Raw genomic sequence first — 27039 nt, 5'->3', positions numbered from 1 at the left:
ATCACAGTCAGATCAAACATTTTCGCTCTGACAATGGCACCGAGTTTCTCTCCATGGACATGCAAAAAAGAATTTCTGACAAAGGAGTAATTCACCAAACTAGTTGTGTTGGCACATCAACAAAATGGTGTAGCAGAACGTAAACACCCACATCTTCTTAATGTTGCCCGTGCATTACGATTTCAAGCCCATCTCCCACTCCAATTCTGGGGAGAATGCATTCTTAGCAGGAGTAATTCACCAAACTAGTTGTGTTGGCACACCTCAACAAAATGGTGTAGCAGAACGTAAACACTCGCATCTTCTTAATGTTGCCAGTGCATTACGATTTCATGCCCATCTCCCACTCCAATTCTTGGGAGGATGCATTCGTACTGCGTCTTAGCTCATAAACATAATGCCTACACCAAACTTGTCTAACAAAAGCCCTCACGAGTTACTCCTGAATAAACCACATGGTTATGATCATCTACGAGTTTTTGGATGCCTTTGTTATGCCCATAACCATCGTATTCTTCATAAATTTGATAAAAGGGCTAGACCATGCATATTTATTGGTTATCCTCTCTCAAAAAGGTTATCGTGTCTTTGACATAGAAGAAAAACAAATATTTGTTAGTCGAGATGTCACTTTTCATGAGAATATTTTTCCTTATCAAGATGCTATCCATCACCAACCTACCTCACCAACCTTTCTACCTTTACCTATTCTTGATACATCGTCACCAACCCTACCCATCTCCCCTTTACCTAGTTCTTCTACTCCCACCAACCACTCTCTTCCTATTCAGTCCCCAACCCAACCCGACCCATCTCCTTCTCCTCCCACTTCATTTTCACAACCTAGTAATCCTCCTCGTCGTTCAACCCGCATCCATAACCCTCCTTATCTCCAAGATTTTCATTGCTCCACTACTCTCCTTCATCCAACATCTTCTCAAAAGACGGGTACTACTTTTCCCCTTCATAATTTTATGTCATATCATAAGCTTTCTTCAGCTCACCGTGCTTTCATTGTCTCCATCTCTCAAGATAAAGAACCTACTTCTTTCTCAGAAGCCATAAAATTACCTCAATGGAAATATACTATGGCTAGTGAAATCAAGGCTCTCGAGACGAACAATACTTGGACCATCACTACCTTACCTACTAGAATTCATCCCATTGGATGCAAATGGGTGTACAAAATTAAAGCAAGTCTGATGGGTCTAAAGAAAGATATAAAGCACGCTTGGTTGCTAAAGGATATTCCCAAACTAAAGGTTTGGACTATCATGAGACATTCGCTCCTGTAGCTAAATTGGTGACTGTTCGCTGCCTCCTCGCCATTGCTTCTATCAAATAATGGCCTATTTACCAAATGGACGTTCATAATGCGTTCCTTCATGGTGATCTCGAAGAGAATGTATATATGCGTATTCCTCCCGGCTTTGCTAAACAGGGGGAGAAAAGAGTTTGCAAACTTAACAAAGCCTTGTATGGCCTCAAGCAAGCATCTCGCCAATGGTTTGCCAAATTTTCGACCTCCTTACTTGCGGCCGGCTTTTCCCAATCTAATGCAGATTACTCACTATTTTCCAAACACAATGGGTCTTCTTCTTTTCACGTTCTTGTTTACGTGGATGATGTTCTCATCACAGGTAATGATAGAACTACAATATCCCATCTTAAAGATCATCTTAATCAGCAATTCTACATTAAAGATCTTAGACCACTCAAGTATTTTCTTGGCAAAGAAGTTGCTCGCTCCAAACAAGGTATTTTTCTTACTAAGAGGAAATATACCCTTGACGTTTTATGCGATTCGAGAATGTTAGGCTCTCGTGTTGCCGACTTTCCAATCGAACAACATCTCAAGCTATCTTCTTTTGATGGCGATCCTCTTGTTGATCCAACCTCTTATAGGCGACTGATTGGACGGGTCCTTACTATCACGAGACCCGATATTCTTTATTTGGTCCATATACTAAGCCAGTTCATGCATGACCCCAGGAAACCACATCTTGATGCTGCACATCGTCTATTAAGATACCTTAAATGTTCTCCTGAAAAAGGCTTGTTATCGTCAACTACTAGCTCGCTTACATTATTTGGTTATTGTGACTCAGATTGGGCTCGTTGTCCCAAGACGCGGAGATCTACTAGTGGTTATTGTACCTTTCTTAGACATTCTCCAATCTCATGGAAGACCAAAAAGCAAAGCACTGTATCTGTGCCCACTGCAGAAGCCGAATATAGATTAATGGCATAGGGCAGTTGTGAGTTAACTTGGCTCAAGTATCTTTTGAACGACCTCGGCATTAAGCATTTGCAACCTATCACGCTTTTCTGTGATAATCAAGCTGCACTTCACATTGTAGCCAATCCGGTCTTTCATGAAAGAACAAAACATATTAAATTAGACTGTCATTTGATTCGAGAAAAAAATTCAGAGTAGTCTTCTTAAAACATCATATCTCCCAACAAAAGAACAACCTGCTGATTTATTCACCAAGCCATTAGGCAAATTGCACTTTCAACACCTCATTGGCAAGTTGGGCATGATTGACATCCATGCTCCAACTTGAGGGGGAGTATTAGAGGAAACAATTTCCCTTGTACTTGCCTCTTTTATTCTATTATTTTTTGTACAAGATTGACACAAAGGCAGGTGCACTCTATACTTAAGCAAGTGTATAGGTGTAAATTTCTTTTTTATATGTTTCCATTGTAGACTAGGCTATACAGGCAAGTGTATAGATTTGACTTCCTTTTTTATATACCATTCAATTCCATCATCAAAGGGATTTGACTACATGTAATTCTTTATATATAGCTACATCATATAGAGAAAGTCATTCCACGACAATCTTTTGTGTATTTTCTTTTCTTTAGTGGTTTTTACTTATTATAAAAGTACGAAAGTACGCATAAAATGATTGGGAATTCTCTTCTCCAACCCTTTTTTTGGCAGTGATTCACCACTTTAACATAAGGGAAATGATATATCCGCCCCTTTTGATCACCAGGAACACCCGTGTCAGTGTGACTAAAGAGGGGCTGTTGTTCTTATGTCACATGAATTCAATGCCCCTGATTGCCACAAACACTGAGAGGGTGTTCATGGTGATAAAAAGGGCAAATATATCAATCCCGAACAGAAATCGTTAGGATATCTTTAAGGGTGGTGGTGCTAGCGTTAACTTGAAAGCATTAAAACTTTAACGGTTTCTATTTTAAAGGGGGTGAATTTATCGCCGCCCATCCCACTTTAGGAGTGTTTTCCTATATATTTTGTAGAGGTATCCTAGCGCTTATTTTAGCAAACAAAACAACTTCCCAACAAGAAATGTTTACCTCTTACATAAGGTAAGAAGAGTAGCCCCGACAAACCTCAGCTTACCAAACAAAAACAGTAAAAGGTAAGAATAGCCCCGACAAACCTCAGCTTACCAAACAAATAATGTAAGGTAAGAAGAGTATTGTGCACTTGATTTGGATTATCTAATTGAACCAGGAAAATCACATGCTCTCTCTCTCTCTCTCTCCACATTGTGGGTTTTCCAAGGGACTTGAATTGGGTACATCACGTGTTCTTGGAGACTCTAATTGGACACAACAAGAATGAGTCCCCAGAAAAATATTTCTTATTGTTGAGTTGTGGATCTTTTTTTTGAGCCGTTGGATTAGATAGTCTTATTGGACTGTTGCGTATGAAAACTCCTAAATGTGAAGGTTTTCGTAACCACACGTGAGGTAATAAAAGTTGAGTTGGTGGGACGCACCTTATCACAATATCTCATTGAGCATACAGGGGTATTTTTGTCTTTTTCAAAAGGCAACTTTTTTCACTAAAATTGTTGGCATGGCTTGATTTGCAAAATTCACTCACATGAGAACACAGTATTTGTAGCAATGTTCTAAAAAGCGCTGGACGGCTGACTGACCTCTTGGCGCCCAAGCGTTTTGAGACATTTTTCAATTTTTTTAGATATTAATATATTTTCATAATATCTTGCATTTTTTAATATAAAATACAAATACTTGAATACATAACAATCCAAACCATTTTATGCATAAGCACTAAACATTAAATAATAACAAAAAGTCAAAAACGCCCAAGCCTTGGGCGGCCGCCTCATCTCCTGGGTGGCCCGCCTAATAACGCCCAGGTGGTGAGACCGGCTATTTTAAACGCCCAGGGCCTGGGCGGTGCATTTTTTCTGCGCCCAGCGCCTAGGCGGCCTGGGCAGTCACCTTTAAGAATAGAGATCTGTAGATTGTCAAACTAGAAGACTTTGTTTTTGTAGAACTAGTAAAAGATGCACGTGCGACCAAGATATTTTACAACAAGGTTAAGTACAACTGCGAAATTTCTCATTTATATCTTTAACATGAAGTTGAAGTAGCTTTGGCTGTTTTATTTCAACCAAAGCAGGACTTTTCTGTGAAATTTCTCCCCATAAGTGTATCATTTGAAAAAAAAAGGTAATTCAGCAAGGCAAGAGAGTTACATGGTGTATGTTTGTGCATCTAAAATTTTAATACTGTAAAACTCATTTTCCAAGATTGTATCTCCATTGGCAAATGTAAGATCAACCCATGTTGTGTTGATCATCTATAAATCAAAGTGAGAATGGGTGTAGAATTAATTTGTTTTACGCTCATTTTACGTCAAAAGAAACAAAGCCTAAGAGAAATTTAGAGGGAACAAGACTTTACCCAAGAGACAAGGCATGGAGGCAAGGCCTTCATAATTTTGAGAGCAAGAGTGAGAGGTGGCTGTGATAACTCAATGGAGTCTTGGCCAATAACAGTGACAAAGCCATGTTCTTTGTTCCTCCATACACTTCATCACCTAATAGAGGAATCCCCATAAACTTTGCATGTACACATATCTAGTTCAGAATAGCAGACAGGCAATGTGAGTAGAACATTTTTAGCAAACCACATTCGCTACCACGTACAACACTACTAAAAATAGGGAATCTTAGAATTTGCCATCAATGCAAGAAGCAGACAAGATCATTAAAACAACATAATGTTAAAAACTAATGAATTACTAAAACATGACAACTATATGAAGATATTGCAGCATGATCTCCATAGGAGCACCCTGAAGCAAATAATCAAGAGCTTAAGCAATATCATCCAATCAAATAATGAATAATGATACTAACATAAGTTGTTGCGGGGAGAAACATTTTAGAAACTACAGTCAAGCCCACTCACTCATCGTCAAGATGATACAAAAAGATCTCCCACTTGTTTGTCATGTACAGTATAGCTTTCCAGTTTTGTCAGTACATTCCATAATTAACTTCCTAGTTCTGAAAAAACCATATTCATCCGATTCTCCAATTCTCAAAGGACTTACATAATATGTATTTCAGACTACTATCACTATACAGATCACTCACTAAGAGAAATTCAGAAAAGTCCCCAACAAAACTACAGCCAAGGTGATCTTGTGGGTTTTCCATCTTTCTTTTTTCTGAAGTTCATGAACAGACATTTTTTGTTTTCAGATATTGGAACACAAAGCTCCATCTGTATAACATTTCAAAAAACAAAACCCACTTTTCTCAGGCTAGTCTGCTTTCATCGCTACAAAACCAAACGGTCCCAAGTTTTGTAGTTGACTTTCAAGGTATTTATAAGGTAATCTCACAAATGAAATCAATTGAAAGTCACAAATGAAATCAATTGAAAGGGACATGACATAATGATTATTTTTAATATGAGACATTAAGATTGAATTTTGTAGTGAAAAAATCATGACTTTTTAATAAATTAGAGGATAAATTCAGCAATTAAAATTGTATATGGTCTATAAAAACTTTTCCTTCCATAATTGGCAAGTAATTGGAAAAAAACTGTGAATCATAGATGTATAATTAAAATACCCCAAATTAACTTCGGGTCATGTCCAGGAAAACTTGGGTTGAGTCGACTCTTTCCTGATACCATCCGGCATTTTCCGACACCACTCGAAATTTTTTGACACAAACCCAACTTTCACCGAGTTGACCCCAATTTTAACGGAGTCAAACCTAAATTTCACCATTAATTTTTACATCGGATCAACCACTTCGAACAGATTTTAAATTTATCATTGATTCAGTTCATTTCTTGAAAGATTTAAGAAAATGAATGGTGTGACTTATTGTTTAAGTGGTCAGCGGTTGTTGATTTCGCTATCTCGACGAATGTTGCATGTATGAATGGAATGGCTGGCAGAATGCAATGCATGGTAGATAGATCGTCAGGAAGGCGGCGGCTAGAGAGGAATCAATGTTACAGTAAGAAAGCGGCAGTCGGAAAGGAGAAAACGCAGTGGTAGGTAGATCATGTCATGTTCTTCTCGGTGTGTGAATTGTAACTGGGTAAACATTTGTTCAAATCCTAAACATAAGTGATTGATTTTCATGTAGTTAATTGAATTAAAATGAACTTTTAAGTTATAAAAAGAAGACTCATTTTTTAGGATTAAAAATGATCAATTCCATTCCACCTTCATCCCTTCGCATGCCAAGATCGCAATAAATGATTATGATTTGGAGGACTTTCTTCACCAACCATTCACCATCCATTCATTGTGCATCCATCCGGTTTTTGAAGAAATTCAAAACCTACAAATAAGATAATTGTTCAAATCTGCTCCGTTCTCATGGATAAATAAGATAATCTTGGAAATAATTCAAGGGAACTAATCACCTAAAACATAAAAGCATACCATCTAAATGTTTTCAAGGAGCTCATTAAAGCGAGACCTTCTTTCGGTGAATTATTGCATATACAACTTGCACTACAGAAGGCTTTAAAGACCTTTTGGTGAATTATTGCATATACATCCTGCACTACGCATAAAATAAGGTAGTAAACTCATGAATAAGATAATCTAGGAGGAGGGTTTAAAACAATTCATAAGAGCTAATCACCTAAAACATTAAATAAAAAGCATACCATGTAAATGTTTTCAAGGAACTCAATAAAGCGCAGGGGATTCTTGCAAGGCAGAAAGACCTGTTGGTAGAACTCTGAATCCCTTTTCCCCTTCCAATATTGCTTCGTTGGACTGCACCCACTGCTCTACCCCGAAGCAAGAATAGCATTCCACTAAGGTCCTTGAACATTCAAATAAATAAGTAGATCTAAAGCTGCGTAAAGACATGATCACTTTATTCAACCTTTTTCTTCGATAACAAAAAGAGAATTGCTGCTCAAGTAAACACTGTTGGATTTACATTGAAAGGGAGCGTGGTAAGAAACACCAACATTGGATCAAAACCTGATCATCATTGGGCCTGCTTCCCATCACTGCTTAAAAAATCAAACAACATGCCACTGCAGGTTGCCAATCCCCATCCTTATCTGACCTTGATTAGATGGTGATGAAACTTATCACCACAGGACATAAAGGATTGTTAAGAAAATTCGTAGGACAATTCCTTCAAATACTCAAATTTTTAATAGAAAACTAAAAGCTAGCGCATTTAATTCAAGGTTTGGAAGTAATTAGATAGATTGTTTGTGAGCTGAGATTATGACCTTTTTAATGATAGTTTGGGTCATCTTCAGGGGCTGTAACATTGCAACAGTTTGACCAATGACCATAAGCAGGGGCATCTAAAAGTCTAAAACCATGTTTGTGGTTAAAGAATCAAACGTTACCTTTAAAAATGATTGCACCCATTTTTGAAAGTGGGTGAGACACTTCTATTTGAATCCAACAATTTCTTTTAGTAGATACTGGTTTCTCAAACCATGTTTGTGGATAAAGAATCAAATGTTACCTTTAAAAATGATTGCACCATTTTTGAAAATGGGCCAGACACTTCATATTTGAATCCAACAATTTCTTTTAGTAGATACCGGTTTCTGTAAATTATATTTTTTTAAATGGAGTGAGAGATTTATTAAAAAGCAATGAAGAAGCAATGCTGATAGGGAAAAGGGATCTCTTAAACTTGAGAACTTGAACAATTTTCACTCTAATGCCTTTTTTCTGTTTCAAAATAATGAAAAATCTATGCGGATAAATAAAATGAAAAATAATTGGGATCTGAATCGTCAAAGGGTGAGTTTTTTGCTGTCTACTGTACCAAGTTTCAAAATCTATATTGATGTTAGTACTTACGGCGGTTGAAATGTAAACAGAAATGTGAAAAACAATGAATTAGAGACAAAAATGTAAATAGAAATGTGAAGAACAATAGAATTATGAATTAGAGACTTTGCCCACGGAGATCAGAAGAAGGCCAAGAAAGACTTAGATGCAAGTGAGGTAAAACAAACATCAATTGAATAAACAATCAAATGATAAGCATCACATGTCATACTCCCTCCAAGGAACTCCGCATATATTTCAACTCCCTTGGCACGACCATTTAACCACGTTCCATGAATAAACTTTTTATTCAAAAAAAAGCTTTTGGGGAGATGAGGCAAAGTAAGATAAACAGAAGATTTGGAATAAATTTTAGGGTGATTATAAACCACCAAAACTATTACCTTCACATGTTCCCGTTCTTCCAAAAGGAGCAAGCTTGTTCCCTCTCCCATGACAAAGCCATCGCGATCCTAGAAAAGGTAATGATCATCATTTATCAACATAGATCAAAGTTCCAAACCCTGATTCATTGAATTTCGCTATAGAGATTGGCATAATAAGTGAATAACAAAGAATTTAAAAATTTCTTTACTAATAAAAAATATACAGTAGAAATATGCAACTAAGAAGGTGCTAACCACAACCATTAAAAGGCATAGATTGAGAAATGTAGATTTTTTCATGTCCCCTTCTTTCCTCTAAATTCCCTTCAACGACATCCAAATAGAATTTAGGCTATGTGCTTGCTACTATTTTTAACATAAAAACTGAGACAAGAATTTAAAAATCATAAACAACTCCATAAGCATTTTTTGACTCCTCTGTTAAATTTCCCCATTAGATAAAATAAACCAAGCCAACCTGCTCAAATTGAAAACTCACAAACCAATAAATCAAATTGGTGTTGTTCTCCACAGTGATAGAATAAATAAAAAACAATCCGCCCTTCATAAATTCAAAACCCGTTACACTAATAGATCAAATAAACCAGTCCAACATTCTAAGCTTCAAAGCTAATCATTCTATTAGAGTATTAGACCAAATAAAAGAAGAATTAACAGAACAACCCCAATAAAAGAAGAAACAACACTCGTACCCTCTTATGAGAGTAGAAACTATCCAAAATTATAAATTTATTAAAATTCACTTTGATTGTAATAGAAAATAGAAAAAAAAAAGGAGAATCAAGAAAACAACAGAAAAGTAATTCCAGATTGTGAATAAGCTTATTAGCTACATTTGTTTTTTTAGTTCACACTTTCCACACCCCATATAAACAAGTATTTGTTGCCCTTTTAGAATATTATTCCAACAACTCAGTAGTGTTACTTATGATTAAGACGTGTTGTAGACTTTTCTGTGGGAAATCATCTGAAGTAAATGACAAGGGGCATCACTACCATCGACCAATAGCATTTCCAGAATTAATTTTCATGCCAGTGCAATCGAAAGGGGCCTGTGGGAAGAGAAGAAAACCCATCCCTAGAAAAAATTAATCATACTCGTAACATTTCCATCATAAAGTTTTCCTTGCAATGGAAATAGGCCATATGGGAAGAGGAAAATAACCCAATTTCTTGCAATCGAAACAGGGCCTATCAGCCTATGTGAAGAGTGAAAAATCAGTTTAAAAAAACAATGAAAAGAAAAACCCAATTTCTAGTAGAAATGCTTTTCTTATAATAAAAAAGGGACATGTGGGAAGAGAAGACAACCCAAGCGTAGAAAAATTAATCATATTGGTAATATGAACAAACCCTAGGCTGAAGAGAACAAGAGGAGAGAAAGAGAGAGGGAAGAAGAATCAGAGCAGTACCTGGCACAAAGCTTGAGGAAGGAGGAGTTGATGAAGGCTCTTACCATCTATCTCCACAAGTCCCCCACTATATCAGTAAGCTCTGTTGCCAAAACATACATATAAATATCAATGTCATGAGATAATGTGGAAACAACATAATGAAGAAGTGACATCTACCACAACATCTCTAATCAAATCTGACATAATGAGAAAAAAAATGAATGCATTTGCATTTAGAGAAGAACATTTTAGTTCAAGAAAAAAACCCTAAATCTGGGCTGTAAGAAATAGAGACGATGTAAGGGTTGTTATTTCAACGAAGGCACAGAAACCCTACTAAAATGCGACGGGAGGGGGTAAGTGTATCTAGTAGCAAAGAGAAAGATCAAGATGAACTCATTCACAAGAAGAAAAAAGTAAAAGGAGGAGAGACACAGAAAATGGAATGAGGAAATCAAAGAGAACAAAAAAACCTTTGAATCTAGAGAGAGAGAGAGCGAGCAGTGAGCTACAATGGCCGACTCCTCTCTTGTTTGCTGCCCCTGCAAAGAGAGACGGGGGGCTTTGAAACTATGGGCGGTTGAAATGAATGGACACGTATTAAGGTTGAAGGAGGAGAAGGGACACGTATCACAAGGAAGGGACATATACGACATCTGCGAGGTTTCCGTTTACAGATGGCGAGATTTTTGGGTTTTTCTCATGGCGAAAATACCCCTTAGAAAGAGGACACAAGGGGATAATTTTAGAACACAGGGGTAGAGATTTTTCGCTAAATATGGTTGATGAACTTTCGGTGCTTTAGGCTTTTAGGATAGAAAGGATATAAGACTTCTTTTGAATGATGTTTTGGCAGTGGCAACTCATCTCTTTATTCTGCATTTTCTTCCTGATCTTAACAGAACATAACTTGGCTCCGCATTACAGGTTCTGTTCTTTTAATTGATATTTCCACACGCCTTGCTTCACTTGTTATTAGAGCATTTCGAAGGAAGTTCCTCTGCAACGATGCGGAGCCAAGTTTTGTTATGTCCTAACCGAAAAGTTGAATAGAGAGTAGGAAAATGGCCAAAATGGCCCTGATATGTGGTTAAACTTTCACAATAATATCTACCGATTTCTTAATATGGGATCTACCAGCGCCGGGCAGGTGCTTGCTTGGCCAATTCGGGAAGAGTCTGGCCAGAAAAATCGAGCTAAAATATAAGATATATTTTCAGTCGATCTTCTATTGGCCGGCACATCACCCCTTGCAGGCTAGTTGCCATTGTCCTCCCACAGTCGACCGTGATGGTTTTGCATTTGTTAGAAAATTCAACCCTCGGTTTTCATAGCAAGAGCAACAGATAGAGAGATACCGTGTGTTCTTGAGAGAGGTGTTTGAGTAAGATGTAATCTGGAGGAGAGGTGTATGAACCCTCTTGAGCACGTATTGAGAGCTTTCTCCATGAATTTGAAAAGCCTGTCCTTCCACAAACACCGAGTTGTTGTAACAGAGAGGGAGAAGAAATATAGCATCCTTTCAACCCAGTCATTGTTTCCTCAACTTAGTAAACAAGTTTTTGAGTATTTTTCTGAAGTAATGATCAAAAGACTGAAGTACTTCAACTAAGATCTTAGAATCTGGAACTCCATATCACTGCGTAACTTGATCTTGAAAATTGAGTTCTTGGAGCGAGATTCATGATAACCTTAGTAGCAATTACTCCAGGATTGTAGAGGACAAAAGTCTCCACAAACCAAGCTGAGATGTAATGTGCAAACCAGACACTAGCAGCTACCACAACAATATTCAAGAATCTAGTCCAGAGCAGTCCTAAAACAAGTATATCAGCCAACACAAACAGCGCAAAAAATCAATATCAATAAATTTCCAGACAAAGTTAATGCCACACAACAATGTCATCCACTAACGGTCCACAAACAATTGAACAAGAACTCATGATACATTCCACCTGCTGTTATTGCACTCGTTCCGAGCTTTAGCTGATGCCTCTGCATACGTCCCATACAGTACTTGCTTATGTAGACCAATATAATAGTACCAAATGGTTTACAAGTGCACAAGACCAAAAATACTGAACTAGGTCCAAAACAAAAACCAAAGTGAGAGGCACCTAAAGATAATTGACGCAGAGCTGAAAGAAGAGAGTAAGCTATCAAACAACCAATAGAAAGGCAGAAACAATGCCAAGTACCAAAGGAAAACTCTGACGCCATTTAATGACTTAGAGCTGAACAAATTTCAAATCGGACCCTGCTCACTAGTTTATGAAACTGGAGCCAGCTAGTCATAGGTAATGGGCTGATAGGCCTAACCTCAATTTCCCTTAAATTTTTAATTCTAACATGAAAGAAAACAATCAAATTTAACTTTGACAATAGAAGTTCGCCCACTGATATATCCAACTTCCGCTTACCTCTCAGGTGAGGGTGGTTGGAAGAAATTACTCAATTTAGCATTTTCACAAACAATCTCAACATCATTGGTTGGCTTCATTTCTCAAAATCAGTTGGGTAAGGGTCCCTTTTCACTACAAGTTGATTCATGTCCCACACTACTAAAATTCCTAGGAATGTAGTGGTTGTTGCACGAACAGGACTTCGGTGAGATATTGGAGTGGGTTCACACTAATATATTTCCAATGAAATGAGAAAATGAATCCTAGCAACTATTCTCATGGGGCATTCATTACAATAGGGTTTTAACCCAGGTGTTTTAATGGAACAGTATCCCCATATTGGAAGACAACCAATCACTAATAAGAAAATTCAATAAGGCTAATGATAAAACTGAGTTGACAAAAATCTCTACAGTAATGGATTAGATCCAAGAGAAATTCTCTATCGGTGGGAAATAGAGGCTTGAATTTCCAATCATATCTCCCTTGAATTCAACTATTGTTTGTCTTTTATTTTACACTAATGGCACTCAAAAGACCAAACTGTCCCTCACTTATCCTAGCAGTGAGGTGTGTCATGGGACAAAGATGTCCACTCTTTTCTTCCATTCTCTCACTTATTCCCAAGAAACTCATGTTTCCATCCTTTTTTTTTTTTTAAAGTCACTTTCCTCTTTTCATACCCCTCTTATTTCATGAATGTTTTCATACTTTCAAAAAAAAAAAAAAAGTCACTTTCCTCTTTTCATACCCTCTTATTTCATGAAAATTTCGACTACCTACACTACTCTACACCCATTACACTTTGGCCAGGACCCGCTCTACATCCGACACCCCCTCTTTGGAAAAGAGCTTGTCCTCAAGCTCGGCCCATCTTGATAGAAGGGGCATAGACTCAGGTCATTGGGCAAACAAGGATGCTATCCGTCTCTATTCGGCCAAAGAGAATAGTGATGCTGACGCCAGGATCAAAGATGAAATTCTCCATCGAAAGTCCCTTCACCCGAGGCTCCTTAGCACCCTCCTTTTTCTCACCTCTCAACTTCGCCTCATACAACCATGTTACTCCTGTTGGTGTATCACATTGGTTCATTTCCTGAAATTCATGAGATATGTTTGCCCGATGCTCTAATGTTTGTGCCCACCTCTAGTGGCTTAGTAGGATAATCCTACTACGGCCATCACCAAGAATGGCCTCCACCCCGATGAAATCAACATCAAGCCCAAATTCTGCCTCCTCTGTAATCGATTAATGTTTTAATTGTTGCCTTGGCTTGTTCAATAACATCAATGAATTCCACATTTGCTCCCAAACTCTCCTTTGGTTGCCCAACTGATTTTGGTAAAGATGGTTCTTCAAACCCCGTTGAGATCTCCTCATGGATAGCTAGATTCCCCTTCTCATCCTCATCACTAGTGGCCTCATTATGTAAATGTGACTGAGCGGAACTCACAGTCTGCTCTACTATGACCTCAACTACCTTTTCATCATTGCTAGCATTTGGAATCAATACTTTTGGTAGAGAAGGTATGAAATTCCGGTTTTTCAACCTCACTAGCTGTTCTACATTGGCCCCACGGTCCACTTCCCATCTCCTTTGGTCATATGGTTGGAAACTATGCTGTGAGACAACCCTCCTTGGCAACTTCAATTCGAACTCTTCTTGCATAGGGAGGGTACCATCCTGCTCACTCTCTTGAAACACAAGCTTAATCAACTTTTGCAATTGTGAATCTAACTGATCCATTCTTCGATTCCATCTTTGAATTCCAACCAGCATCTCTTTCTGCATTTCAAAGAGTTGTCTACAAGACATGTCAAAGTGGCTTTTCAATTTCCTGTAGTGGAAGGATTCTAGTAGATACCAATAAATGGGGGAAATTCAAAGCTTCTGATAACCTTGTAGGTTTCAGTTCATCCCCGAAATGTTCTTGGCTGCAATTTCCAACTGTAACTGACAGTCAACTATCAGACACATTTGAAGTAGCTTTAGAAATTTGTACCTGCAACATTTGGTGCTCCTGTGATGTAGCCTGGAGGTGGAATCAAGACACTAAGTTCAGTTCCCATTTACAACCTGTTTTCGTTGCCAAAAAATCAATGCCCATTTGTTGTAATATCGAGGCTCCAATAGCATGCGATTTACTCTAGCTTTGAAACAGATACTGATGCGGATGAAAATCATAAAGATTGTTCCAGTCGTTGGCGTTGAACAAGTTTTTATATTTTAACTATTATTTTCGTCATTTTATTTGTAGCCTACTTTTTAGGCATCAAATCTCACCCGTTTGGTGTGTTTTTGGTATTATTAGAAAGGTTTTTCAATTACCTATCTAATGGGCCCAAAATCACATGATTTGGATGTGTTTTGAGCAAGTTATGAGTGTTATTAGGAGGTGGTATAGGTCAATTACGGGATTACTATTTTTGGTAAGTTTTTATCTTTATTTAGCTTTGCTTTAGATTAGATAAATGGTGTAGATTAGTTCAACTTTAGGTTATCTTCTAGGGTTTCTTTTTCTTATAAATACATCTTATGAAAGCAATGTTAGGAAACTTTTGAATATTGAATAGAATTTAGATTTTCTTTTGTGAAAGCTATTGTAGCTTGGACTTCTTCTCTTCTCCTCTTGGTGGTTTGGAACCATCTTCTCTCATCTTCTCTCCTTTATTATCTTCTATTTCTTCAATCAAATAAGCACAAAGAAGGTTAGTAAATCAAATTTTCTTATTTTTTTTGTTCTTGAACCATAAAATACAAAAAAACCAAAATCCATAGATCTCTCTCGTTCTTCAAGATCTCGTTTCGAAACTTTGAAGGATTGTTTTTATGATTAAACCTCAGCCTAAACACCCAAGAACCATAGCTATAAATTATTTTTGAGCCTTACTGAAAATTTGCACAATTTTCAAGCCCGAAAACCCCTTTTAAAGATCCATAGCCTAAACTTACCATCAAATCAAGCCTAAACCTTAGATTAACCTTTCTTTTACTTTCTAAACCTTAACCTAAGATTTGGACAGCAGTTTCCTTCAAGTTCCAAATCTGTCCAAATTACCAAAACGCCCTTTTGGCCTAAATTGAGCTAATTTGACCCCGTTTTGCTGCTGCCTGTAAAATAATCACGTGTTAATTTGACCCTAGGTTAGTTGTTAAGTGCTCTTTTAATTTTCCACGTAAGCCCTAAATTTTCCTAAAGTCTTAATCCCATTAGGAGTGTAGGATCTTCCCTATTCTAGGTATTGTCCTGCATCTTGCATGAGAAATCTATAAGAACACATATACTAATTCTACCCAATTCTATGGCAGCAGCTTTCAGTCCTGAAATTGACCTCTGAATTTTCATATTGGAGCTATGATCACTCCTCTGTCAGTGCCCAATTTGAATTGAAGGGAGCTACAGCCCGGTACTTAACCGAGGAACTAGTTGCTTTTGGGCAAAACTGTTGGCTTAACATGGTTTGCTGATTGTACATCCACCATTTGCTGTCATAACTGAATTTCAATCTCTGTCCTTGGTATTCACAAACCTGCTGCCCACTAAAGTTTGGGACCTGTGACAAAGAAGCTTGATGAAAGATCATTAGCCAAATGTGCGATTCAAATCACAAAAGAGCAGTTCACATTCATTGTTAAGATTTTAGAAAGGTAATTCTCAAATAAGGATCAATTCTCTTGCCACCTTCTGCAGTCCAACAAACACAATGCACAAGTTAGAACTCTCCCAACAGTAGTGATCAAACACAAACTTTGGACCACTCTTGAGGTTCTTTCTAAAGTGAATTTGTTGCAAACCGCATAGAGTTGTAATGTTGTTTGTGACCATGCACTCACGGTTTGGAGCAAACAAATTTAATTCCCGCAGCCTGAAACCATTTGGTAGTTGTGCATATGGCTTTGTTAGAGGGTGGCAAATGACAGATAATTGGAGTATGTTCAGAGGAGTTACGAGCAGGGTGTGCTGCTCCAGAGATTTTGAACCCATAATGAGCAGAACCAACACTTGGAAGATGCTGAGATCCTTACTTCAGTTCAAAATATCATCTCGAAACATGTAATGATCAAAAGACTGAAGTACTTCAACTGAGATCTTAGAATCTGGAACTCCATATCACTGCATAACTTGATCTCGAAAATTGAGTTCTTGGAGAGGGATTCATGATAACCTAAGTAGCAATTACTCCAGGATTGTAGAGGACAAAAGTCGCCACAAACCAAGCTGAGATGTAATGTGCAAACCGGACACTAGCAGCTACCACAAAAATCTCTATCCCAAAACACGACAACCAGAAATATTCAAGAATCCAGTCTGGAGCAGTCCTAAAACAAGTATATCAGCCCACACAAACAGCGCAAAAAATCAATATCAATAAATTTCCAGACAAAGTTAATGCCACACAACAATGTCATCCACTAACGGTCCATAAACAATTGAACAAGAACTCATGATACATTCCACCTGCTGTTATTGCACTCGTTCCGAGCTTTAGCTGATGCCTCTGCATACGTCCCACACAGTACTTGCTTATGTAGACCAATATAATAGTACCAAATGGTTTACAAGTGCACAAGACCAAAAATACTGAACTAGGTCCAAAACAAAAACCAAAGTGAGAGGCACCTAAAGATAATTGACGCAGAGCTGAAAGAAGAGAGTAAGCTATCAAACAACCAATGGATAGGCGGAAACAATGCCCAGTGTGAAAGGAAAACTCTGACACCATTTAATGACTTAGAGCTGAACAAATTTCAAATCGGACCCTGCTCACTAGTTTATGAAACTGGAGTCCAGCTAGTCGTAGGTAATGCGTGGACATGCCTAACCTCAATTTCCCTAAAATTTTTAACTCTAACATGAAAGAAAACAATCAAATTTAACTTTGACAATAGAAGTTCGCCCACTGACATATCCAACTTCCGCTTACCTCTTAGGTGAGGGTGGTTGGAAAGAAATTACTCAATTTAGCATTTTCACAAACAATCTCAACATCATTGGTTGGCTTCATTTCTCAAAATCAGTTGGGTAAGGGTCCCTTTTCACTGCAAGTTGATTCATGTCCCACACTACTGAAATTCCTAGGAATGTAGTGGTTGTTCTTCTTGCACAGACTGGACTTCGGTGAGATATTGGAGTGGGTTCACACTAATATATTTCCAATGATATGAGAAAATGAATCCCAGCAACTATTCTCATGGGGCATTCATTACAATAGGGTTTTAACCCAGGTGTTTTAATTGAACAGTATCCCCAAATTGGAAGACAGCCAACATCACTAATAAGAAAATTCAACAAGGCTAATGATAAAACTTAGTTGACAGAAATCTCTACAGTAATGGATTAGATCCAAGCTAATTCTCTATCGGTGAGAAATAGAGGCTTGAATTTCAAATCAAAGAGAATAACCTTGCCTGCAACAAGAAACAAAAGAGAATTGTAGGAAAAACTACTTGCAATACCTTTCCTGAACTCCCTGTAGAAATCCCTACGACTAGCAGGTTCCGAGAAATTCCCGGCAGCCTTCGAATTCTCCTCTCTGATTTTTTTTTACCAAAAAATATCTCCCTTGCAACTATTGTTTCTCTTTTATTTTAACCTAATGGCACTCTGCCCCTCACTTATCCTAGCAGTGAGGTGTGTCCTGGGACAAAGATGTCCACTCTTTTCTTTCATTCTCTCACTTCTTCCCAAGAAACTCATGCTTTCATCCATTTTTTTTAATTTTTAAAAGTCACTTTCCTCTTTTCATACCCTCTTATTTCATGAAAACTTCGACTACCTACACTACTCTACGCCCATTACACTTTGGCTGGGACCCGCTCTACGTCAATAATCCATAGAGGAAATAACACGAGGAAGAAGTAGCTATCAAGTGCACGTGTTGGCGTTGGTCTAAACACGATGGGTGTATGAGCACGCGCGCGCTTGTGTAAGTGTATGTGCGGGCGTGACAACCTCTCTCTCGAGGCAAGAACTCGGAAACTCAATTCGAGGGAGGTCAAAGACCAAAACGTTTCTGTCCACTGGGATTGGATTATAGGTGATCGAGAAGAAGAGGGGAACGACACCTTCTTCCTTGGGCTCCTCTGCCTTTGCACATGTGGAAATGACTCTTTAGGTGCAATGCATGATGCTAAAAAGAAAAGACGGGGTTGGGGTTGGGGTTGGGGTTGGGATTGGGGGGGGGGGGGGGGGGGGGGGGGGGGGGGGGGGCATGGACAACACTTAGGGTTGAAAGACCGTCTGACTCAAGCTACACAGCAAAACAGCCACATATCAGATGCCGGTGAGAAATATAAATGAATAACTATGAACTCTTCCTTAATCTGGGTAGAAGCTATAGCTGTGGAAAGTAAAAGGATATAGGTACCGGAAAAGTAAAGATAAATTGCTAATACATGATTTCTAAAATTGTTTGCAACGATCTTGAATTAAATCATTTCAAGTCATCTGGAATCAAAAACAAGCCTACAGGGGAGTCGTCCGTTTCAACGTCTAAGAATTGATCCTACTAATCCTTTAAGATCCTAAATCTGGCAAATAGCACGTTTATGCGATTTATAAGACTTGAATGAATTGGTATTTCGGGATTTCAACTGTTCTTTTAAGTATTTCAATTTTTTTTTGAATGGCAAGAGAAAATTCATTGAAAGTGAGACTGAGGAGGTCCCGAAGAGTACAAAATAAAGAAAGGACCAAGATCCGGAAAAAATTACAGAAAACAAAGCAACTAGGGAGGAAGAAAATAAAAAAGCTCAATACTATCCCTAGAGACACCCTCTCTAGCTAGCTTGTCAGCCTCTCCATTTGTTGATCACCTAACGTGAATGAAGGAAATCAAGGACGATCCAATTCGATCCTAGATCTGATAAAAAAGAGTGATGAATCTCCAAGATGCAGAACGAGATCCTTTTAGCCACCTAATAACATTGAGTGAATCCCCTTCCACGACCACCTTATTAAGATCTGTACTACGAAGCAAATTGATGCTGTTGAATAATGTATTAGGTTAGTTTAGACATTACTTGTATTAGTTAGGGGTATTGTAGTGATTGTATGTTGTTGCCCTAGTTTGGGCCTATATATACATCATATTCATGAGGAGCTCCCTAGTGGAGTCTTTCCAACCTTCACTCCTCTTCTTCTTCCTCTCTTCTCTAACCCTAATCTCACTTCTAATATGGTATCAGAGCCAATGGGCTGATCCTTCAAGAAGGAAAGAAGAAGAGTATCTCCCTCCATGCCATCATCCCTTTCTCTCGTATCTCGTTTTTCTCTCTATAGTTTCTCCCTCAATTCTTCTCCTCGCTCGTGTCCTTCCCTCCTCCTCCTCCCACTGCCTCTCTTCCCTTTCCCCTAACCTCTCCATTCCCTGCTACAGTAACGCTACAGTAAATCGCTACAGTAACCTGCTACAATACCCAAATAAAAAAATCTCTATGTTATAGTACTGCTACAGTAAATCGCTACAGTTTCTCTTGTTGTCTTGTTGTCGTCTTCTTATCATCTCTTTCTTTCTATTACATTCTATGTCTTTTATGTAGTTCTTCAAGGCGCGCACCAAGTATTTGATAAAATGTCTAAGAGAGGTGTGGTGCCTTGTTTGTCATCTTTCCTTTGTCGTCTTCTCTATGGCGCACACCAAGTGTTTGATCAAATGTCCGAAAGCGGTGTGTGCCTTATTTGTCTTCTTTTCGTTGCAAGTTGAAGGTATTTGACCTTCAATTTGAGGGCGAGTGTTTTTATTTAGTTCTTTGTGTCTTTTCTTAGGACTTGTCCACTTTGTTGTCTTTTCTTGAGGGGGAGTGTTGTTAGTGTTGTCTTTGTCTTCTTGAGGGAGTGTTGTCTTGTTTTTCATGTCTTTTCGTGTTGTTCGGCTTTTTGCCTTATCCCTTCATGTTATCTTTTTCCTCCTTTTCCGGGTTAAGCTTTTGGAGAAGTTGGTTAGTTAACATGGTATCAGAGCCAAAGGTCTCGAGTTAAAACCTCCCGGATAGCAAAAATCCACATGCGATGGTCGGCCCAAAGTGGGACCACATGTGCCACGTGTTTGCCAAGTGGGCCACACGTGCGGGGGAGTGTTAAAGTATAAAAGATAAATAACGCCTTTCTCCAACAGCTTAAGCTAGTTGGGAAGTTGGTTAGTTAACAAAGGCAATAGGACGGGTATAGCCTCCGGCAATGGTGGCAAGACCAAACATGGTGATGAGACAAACAATCCAAACATGGCCAACGGCATTGGGAAGAAAATCCTCCATACGAGATTCTGATATGTCAGCAGAAGCCATCATACATGATTTTGGATATAAAAGAAAAAAGAACAAATCGAGAGGGACAATGGAGGAAAAATCTGAATCAGAGTTGCGGGCAGATGGCTAGCTTGTGATGGAGATTGATGGCTGTAGTGCCCCGCGGACGGCCGATGTAGCCGTCCGCCGGAAATCAGAATTGCATATACACTCCAACTTGGTACAAAGGAGATTACAAAAAACAACTAAAAATAACAAAAAATACAATAAGCTCATACACACATCCAGCTTGGTATAACACTCCTCAAGCTGGTATGGTGAATACAACATAAGTAAAGCATAACAAAAGATAACGACCACCATGAGAGTACGGTCGTTGAGATCAGCGGCCACAAAAAAGTAACAACTCCTCCTGAAGCAGCACAACGCCAAGTGAAGAGGATAACAACTGATGGGAAAACCATCGAAGACAAGGTCGACGGAGAAACTGTTGCCTAGAGAGAAGGGATAGAGAGAAAGAGGATAACCAACCAACGATGGAGAAACCATTATCTGGAAACTAGGTCGACGGCATGAACATCGTCACCTGAAAAGATAAGACGATAGGAAGAGGATAACCAACCAGCGATGGAGAAACCATCGTCTGGTGACAACGTCGACGGCAGCAACTGATGGGGAAACCATTGAAGACAAGGTCGACGGAGAAATTGTTGCCTGGAGTGAAGGGATAGAGAGAAAGAGGATAACCAACCAACGATGGGAAAACTATCATCTGGAGACTAGGTCGACGGCATGAACATCGTCACCTGAAAAGATAAGAAGATAAGAAGAGGATAACCAACCAGCGATGGGGAAACCATCGTCTGGTGACAACGTCGACGACATGAACATCGTCGCCTGAAGATAAGAAGAGGAAGATAACCAACCAACGATGGGGACATCATCGCCTGGAGACAAGGTCGACGGCATGAACATCGTCGCCTGAAAAGAGCAACTTTATATCCGAGGCAACATTGCATCCGAGGTGACATAGTATCCGAAGCAACCTTGAATCCGAAAGCAAAATAGTATCCGAGGCTACATTGTATCCGATGCGACATTATATCCGAAGGCAACATAGTATCCGAGGTGACTTTATATCCGAGACAACATTGTATCCGTAGGCGACATAGTATCCGAAAGCAAAATAGTATCCGAGGCTACATTGTATCTGAGGCGACTTAATATCCGAAAGCAACAAAGTATCCGAAGCGACATCGTACCCGAAGGCAACATAGTATCCGAGGCAACATTGTATCCGAGACGACTTTATATCCGAGGCAACATAGTATCCAAAGCGACCTTGTATCCGAAAGCAAAATAGTATCCGAGGCCACATTGTATCCGAGGCCATATTATATCTAAAGGCAACATAGTATCCGAAGCGACATTGTAGCCAAAGGCAACATAGAATCCAAGGCTACATTGTATTCGATGCAACTTTACATCCGAGGCGACATTGTATCCGAAGCGACTTTGTATCCGAAACCAAAATAGTTCCTGAGCCTACATTATATCCGCGGCAACATAGTATCTGAAGCGACATTGTAGCCGAAGGGCAACATTGTATCCGAGGCGACATAGTTTCCGAAGCGCCTTGTATCCAAAACCAAAATAGTATCTGAGCTTACATTGTATCTGAGGCAACATTGTATCCGAGACGACTTTATATCCGAGAAAACATTTTATCTGAGGCGACATTGAATCCGAAAGTAAAATAATATCCGAGGCGACATTATATTCAAAGGAAACATAGTATCTGAGGAGACTTTATATTCGAGGCAACATTATATCCGAAGGCGACATAGTATGCGAAGCGACCTTGTATCCGAAATAAAATAGTATCCGAGGCGACATTATATCCAAAGTGACATTGTATCCGAGGCGACTTTGTATCCGAAGCGACCTTGTATCCGAAAGAAAAATAGTATCCGATGCAATATTATATCTGAAGGCAACATAATATCCGAAACGACATTCTGGCCGAAAGCAACATAGTATTCGAGGCTACATTGTATCCGATGCGACTTTATATCCAAGGCGACATTGAATCCGAAAGTAAAATAGTATCTGAGGCAACATTGTACCCGAGGTGACATTCTATTCGAAGGCAACAAAGTATCTGAGCCGACATTGTATCCGAGGCAACATTTTATCCGGAGCAACATAGTATCCGAAGCGACCATGTATCCGAAAGATAAATAGTATCCGAGGCTACATTGTATCTGAGGGGACTTAATATCCGAAGGCAACATAGTATCCGAAGCGATATTGTACCCGAAGGGAACATAGTATCCGAATCGACATTGTACCCGAAGGCAACATAGTATCTGAGGCGACATTGTATCCGTGGCGACATTCTATCCGAGGCAACATTTTATCTGAGGCGACATAGTATCCGAAGTGACCGTGTATCCGAAAGCAAATTAGTACCCGAGGCTACATTGTATCTGATGCAACATTATATCTTAAGGCTACATAGTATCCGAAGCGACATTGTAGCCGAAGGCAACATAGAATCCAAGGCTACATTGTATTCATGGTTTTAAATTTCGACCGAAATCCAAAATTTCAGACCAAAATTTTGGATTTCGGACCGAAATCGACCGACACCGAAATGCATCAAAACCGAAACGATCGTTTATTTAGGCCGAAAAATTTCAGAATTTCGGTCGAAATTTGACCAAAAAAATGTTTTTTTAATATTAATTTAATATTTCACCGAAATTTCGGCCAAAATTTAATATTGAATAAAATATTAGTTTCGGGTCAAGTACCAGATTTCGACCTAAATTTCGAAATTTCACGGTCCAAACCGGTACCGAAACCAAAATTTTAACCCTTGATTGTATTCGAGGCGACTTTATAACCGAGGCGACATTGTATCCGAACCGACTTTGTATCCGAAACCAAAATAGTTTCTGAGCCTACATTGTATCCAAGGCAGCATAGTATCCGAAGCGACACTGTATCCAAGGCGACATTGTATCCGTAGGCGACATAGTTTCTGAAGCGCCTTGTTACCGAAAGCAAAATTGTTTCCAAGGCTACATTGTATCTGAGGCGACTTATTATCCGAAGGCAACATAGTATCCGAAGCGACATTGTACCCGAAGGCAACATAGTATCCGAGGCAACATTGTATCTGAAGGCGACAGAACCCGAAGCGACCTTGTATCTGAAAGCAAAATAGTATCCAAGGCGACATTGTATCCGAAGGCAACATAGTATCCGGATTGACATTGTAGCCAAAGGCAACATAGTATCCGAGGCTACATTGTACTCGAGGCGACTTTATATGCAAGGAAACAATATATCCGAGGCGACATTGTATCCGATACAAAAATAGTATATGAGCCTATATTGTATCCGAAGCGACATTGTAGCAGAAGGGCACCATTGTATCCTTGGCGACTTTATATCCGAGGCAACATTGTATGCGAAGGCGAGGTAGTATCCGAAAGTAAAATAGTATCCAAGGCTACATTGAATCCGAGGCGACATTATATCCGAAGGAAACATAGTATCTGAAGCGACATTGTAGCCAAAGACAACATAGCGTCCGAGGCTACATTGTATCCGAGCGACTTTATATCCGAGGCAACATTGTATCCGAAGGCGACAGTATACGAAGTGACCTTGTATCCGAGGCGACATTATATCCGAAGGAAACATAATATCTGAGGCGACATATTATCTGACGCGACCTTGTATCAAGAAGCAAAATAGTATCCGAAGCTACAATGTATCCGATGTGACATTATATCCGAAGGCAACATAGTATCCGTAGCGATATTGTAGCCAAAGGGCAACATTGTATCCGAGGCGACTTTATATTTGAGCTAACATTGTATCCGAGGCGACATTGTATCCGAAGCGACCTTGTATCTGAAAGCAAAATATTATCCGAGGTGACATTATATCCGAAGGTAACATAGTATCCGAAGCGACATTGTAGTCGAAGGCAACATAATATCTGAGGTGACTTTATATACGAGGCTACATTATATCCGAAGGCAACATAGTATCCTAAGCGACATTGTATCCGAGGTGACATTATATTCGAGACAACATTGTATTTATATCCGAAGCGACATTGTATTCAAAGGCGACTTAGTCTTAGAAGAAACCTTGTATCTGAAAGCAAAATATTATCCGAGACGACATTATATCCGAAGCGACATTGTAGTCGGAGCACAACATTGTATCCAAGGCGACTTAATATCCGAGGCGACGTATCCGAAAGCAAAATAGTATCCGATGCTACATTGTGTCCGAGGCAACATTATATCTGAAGGTAACATAGTATCCGAAGCGACATTCTAGCCGAAGGCAACATAGTATTCGAGGCTACATTGTATCCGAGGCAACAATGTATATCATAGGCAACATTGTATCTAAGGAAACAATGTATCCGAAGCGACCTTATATTCAAAAGCAAAATAGTATCCTAGGATACATTGTATCTGAGGCGACATTATATTCGAAGGCAACATAGTATCCGAAGCGACATTGTGGTCAAAGGCAACATAGTATTCTAGGCAACATTGTTTCATATGCGACTTAATATCCGAGGCAGCATTCTATTTGAGGCGACATAGTATCCGAAAGCAAAATAGTATCTGATGTGACATTATATCTGAAGGCAACATAGTATGCGAAGCGACATTATAGCCGAAGGCATCATAGTATTCGAGGCTACATTGTACCCAAGGAGACTTTATATTCGAAGCAACATTGTATCCAAGGCGACCTTGTATCGCGACATAGTATCCGAAAGCAAAATAGTATCCTAAGCTACATTGTATCCGAGCCGACATTATATCTGAAGGTAAAATAGAATCAAGCAACATTGTAGCCGAAAGCAACATAGTATTCGAGGCAACATTGTTTCATAGGCGACTTAATATCCGAGGCAACATTCTATCTGAGGCGACATAGTATCCGAAGCGACCTTATATCCGAAAGCAAAATAGTATCTGAGGCTACATTATACCCGATGCGACATTATATCCTAAGGCAACAAATATGCGAAGCGACATTATAGACAAAGGGAACATAATATCCGAGACAACATTGTATCCGAGGCGACTTTGTATCGGAAGGCGACATAATATCTGAAGCGACCTTGCATCCGAAAGCAAAATAATATGCAGGGCTACATTGTATCAGAGGCGACATTATATCTGAAGGCAACATAGTATCTGAAGCGACATTGTAGCCAAAGGCAACATAGTATCCGAGGCGACCTTATATCCGATGATGACATTGTATTCGAAAGTAAAACTGTAAAACAGTATCTAAGGCTACATTTTATCTGATGCGACATTATATCCGAAGGCAACATAGTATCCGAAGAGACATAATAGTCGAATGGCAACATTCTATCTGAGGCGACTTTATATCTGATGCAACATTTTATCCAAGGCGACATAGTATTCGAAGCGACCTTATATCAGAAAGCAAAACAGCATCCAAGGCAACATCGTATCCGAGGCGACATTATATCTGAAGGCAACATTGTATCCGAGGCAACATTTTATCCGAGGAGACATTGTATCCGAAGGCGATATAGTATTCGAAGCGACCTTTTACCCGAAATAAAATAGTATCCGAGGCGACATATTCGAAGGCAACATAGTATCCGATGCGACATTGTAGCTGAAGGCAACATAGTAGCCGAGGCTACATTGTATCCGTAGCGACTTTATATCAGAGGCAACATTGTATCTGAAGGCGACATAGTATTCGAAGCGACCTTGTATCCAAGAGCAAAATAGCATCTGAGGCGACATTATATCCGAAGGCAACATAATATGCGAAGCGACATTATAGCCAAAGGCTACATTGTATCCGAGGTGACTTTATATTCGAGGCGACCTTGTATCCGAGGTCGAAATAGTATCCGAAGCAACCTTGTATCCGAAAGCAAAATAGTATCCGAGGCGACAATATATTCGAAGGCAACATAATATCCGGGGCTATATTGAATCCGAGGTGACCGTGTATCCGAAGCGACCTTGTTTCCGGAAGCAAAATAGTACCCGAGGGGACATTATATCCGAAGGCAACATAGTATGTAAAGCGACAATATAGACGAAGGGCAACATGGTATCCGAGGCGACTTTATATCCGAGGCAACATTTTATCAGAGGCGACATTGTATTCTAAGGTGACATAGTATTCGAAGCAACCTTGTATCCGAAAGCAAAATAGTATCAGAGGCGATATTATATCCGAAGGAACATAGTATCCGAGGCAACATTGTATCCAAGGCGACTTTATATTCGAGGCAACATTGTATCCAAGGCAACATTGTATCCGAAGGCGACATAGTATCCGAAGCGACCTTGTATCCGAAAGCAAAATAATATCTTAGGCTACATTGTATCCGAGGCGACATTCTATCCGAAGGCAACATAGTATCCGAAGCGACATTGTAGCATAAGGCAACATAGT

General features: G+C 39.2%; 1 protein-coding gene across 17 annotated transcripts in view; it reads right to left on the bottom strand.

The window, feature by feature from the left end:
* Positions 1-4265: 4265 nt before the first annotated feature.
* LOC143884549 (putative 5-epi-aristolochene synthase 4) overlaps positions 4266-27039 on the bottom strand; it is a 33899-nt gene continuing 11125 nt past the window's right edge. For 2 of the 17 annotated variants that reach the window (XR_013252968.1, XR_013252969.1), the window contains exons 2-6: positions 9909-9990; positions 8494-8562; positions 6946-7139; positions 6716-6834; positions 5676-6611 (exon numbers count right to left, since the gene is read on the bottom strand). Coding sequence is in view for 12 of the 17 variants with exons in the window: in XM_077388177.1 (XP_077244292.1) it covers positions 6800-6839; positions 6946-7066; positions 8494-8562 (230 nt within the window). In the remaining 5 variants the exon portion in view is untranslated. Of the gene's footprint in view, positions 4878-5675; positions 6612-6715; positions 6840-6945; positions 7140-8493; positions 8563-9908; positions 9991-11248; positions 11353-27039 lie in introns of those variants that run through there. The other 15 variants (XR_013252967.1, XR_013252970.1, XR_013252971.1 and 12 more) reach the window with 15 other exon arrangements.

This window comes from Tasmannia lanceolata, unplaced genomic scaffold, assembly GCF_043159265.1.
Source record: "Tasmannia lanceolata isolate RefF3 unplaced genomic scaffold, GAP_Taslan_0.1 ptg000008l, whole genome shotgun sequence".
NCBI lineage: Eukaryota > Viridiplantae > Streptophyta > Magnoliopsida > Canellales > Winteraceae > Tasmannia > Tasmannia lanceolata.
The sequence above is the reverse complement of the archived record's forward strand: the minus strand, read 5'-3'. Positions and strand labels throughout refer to the sequence as shown.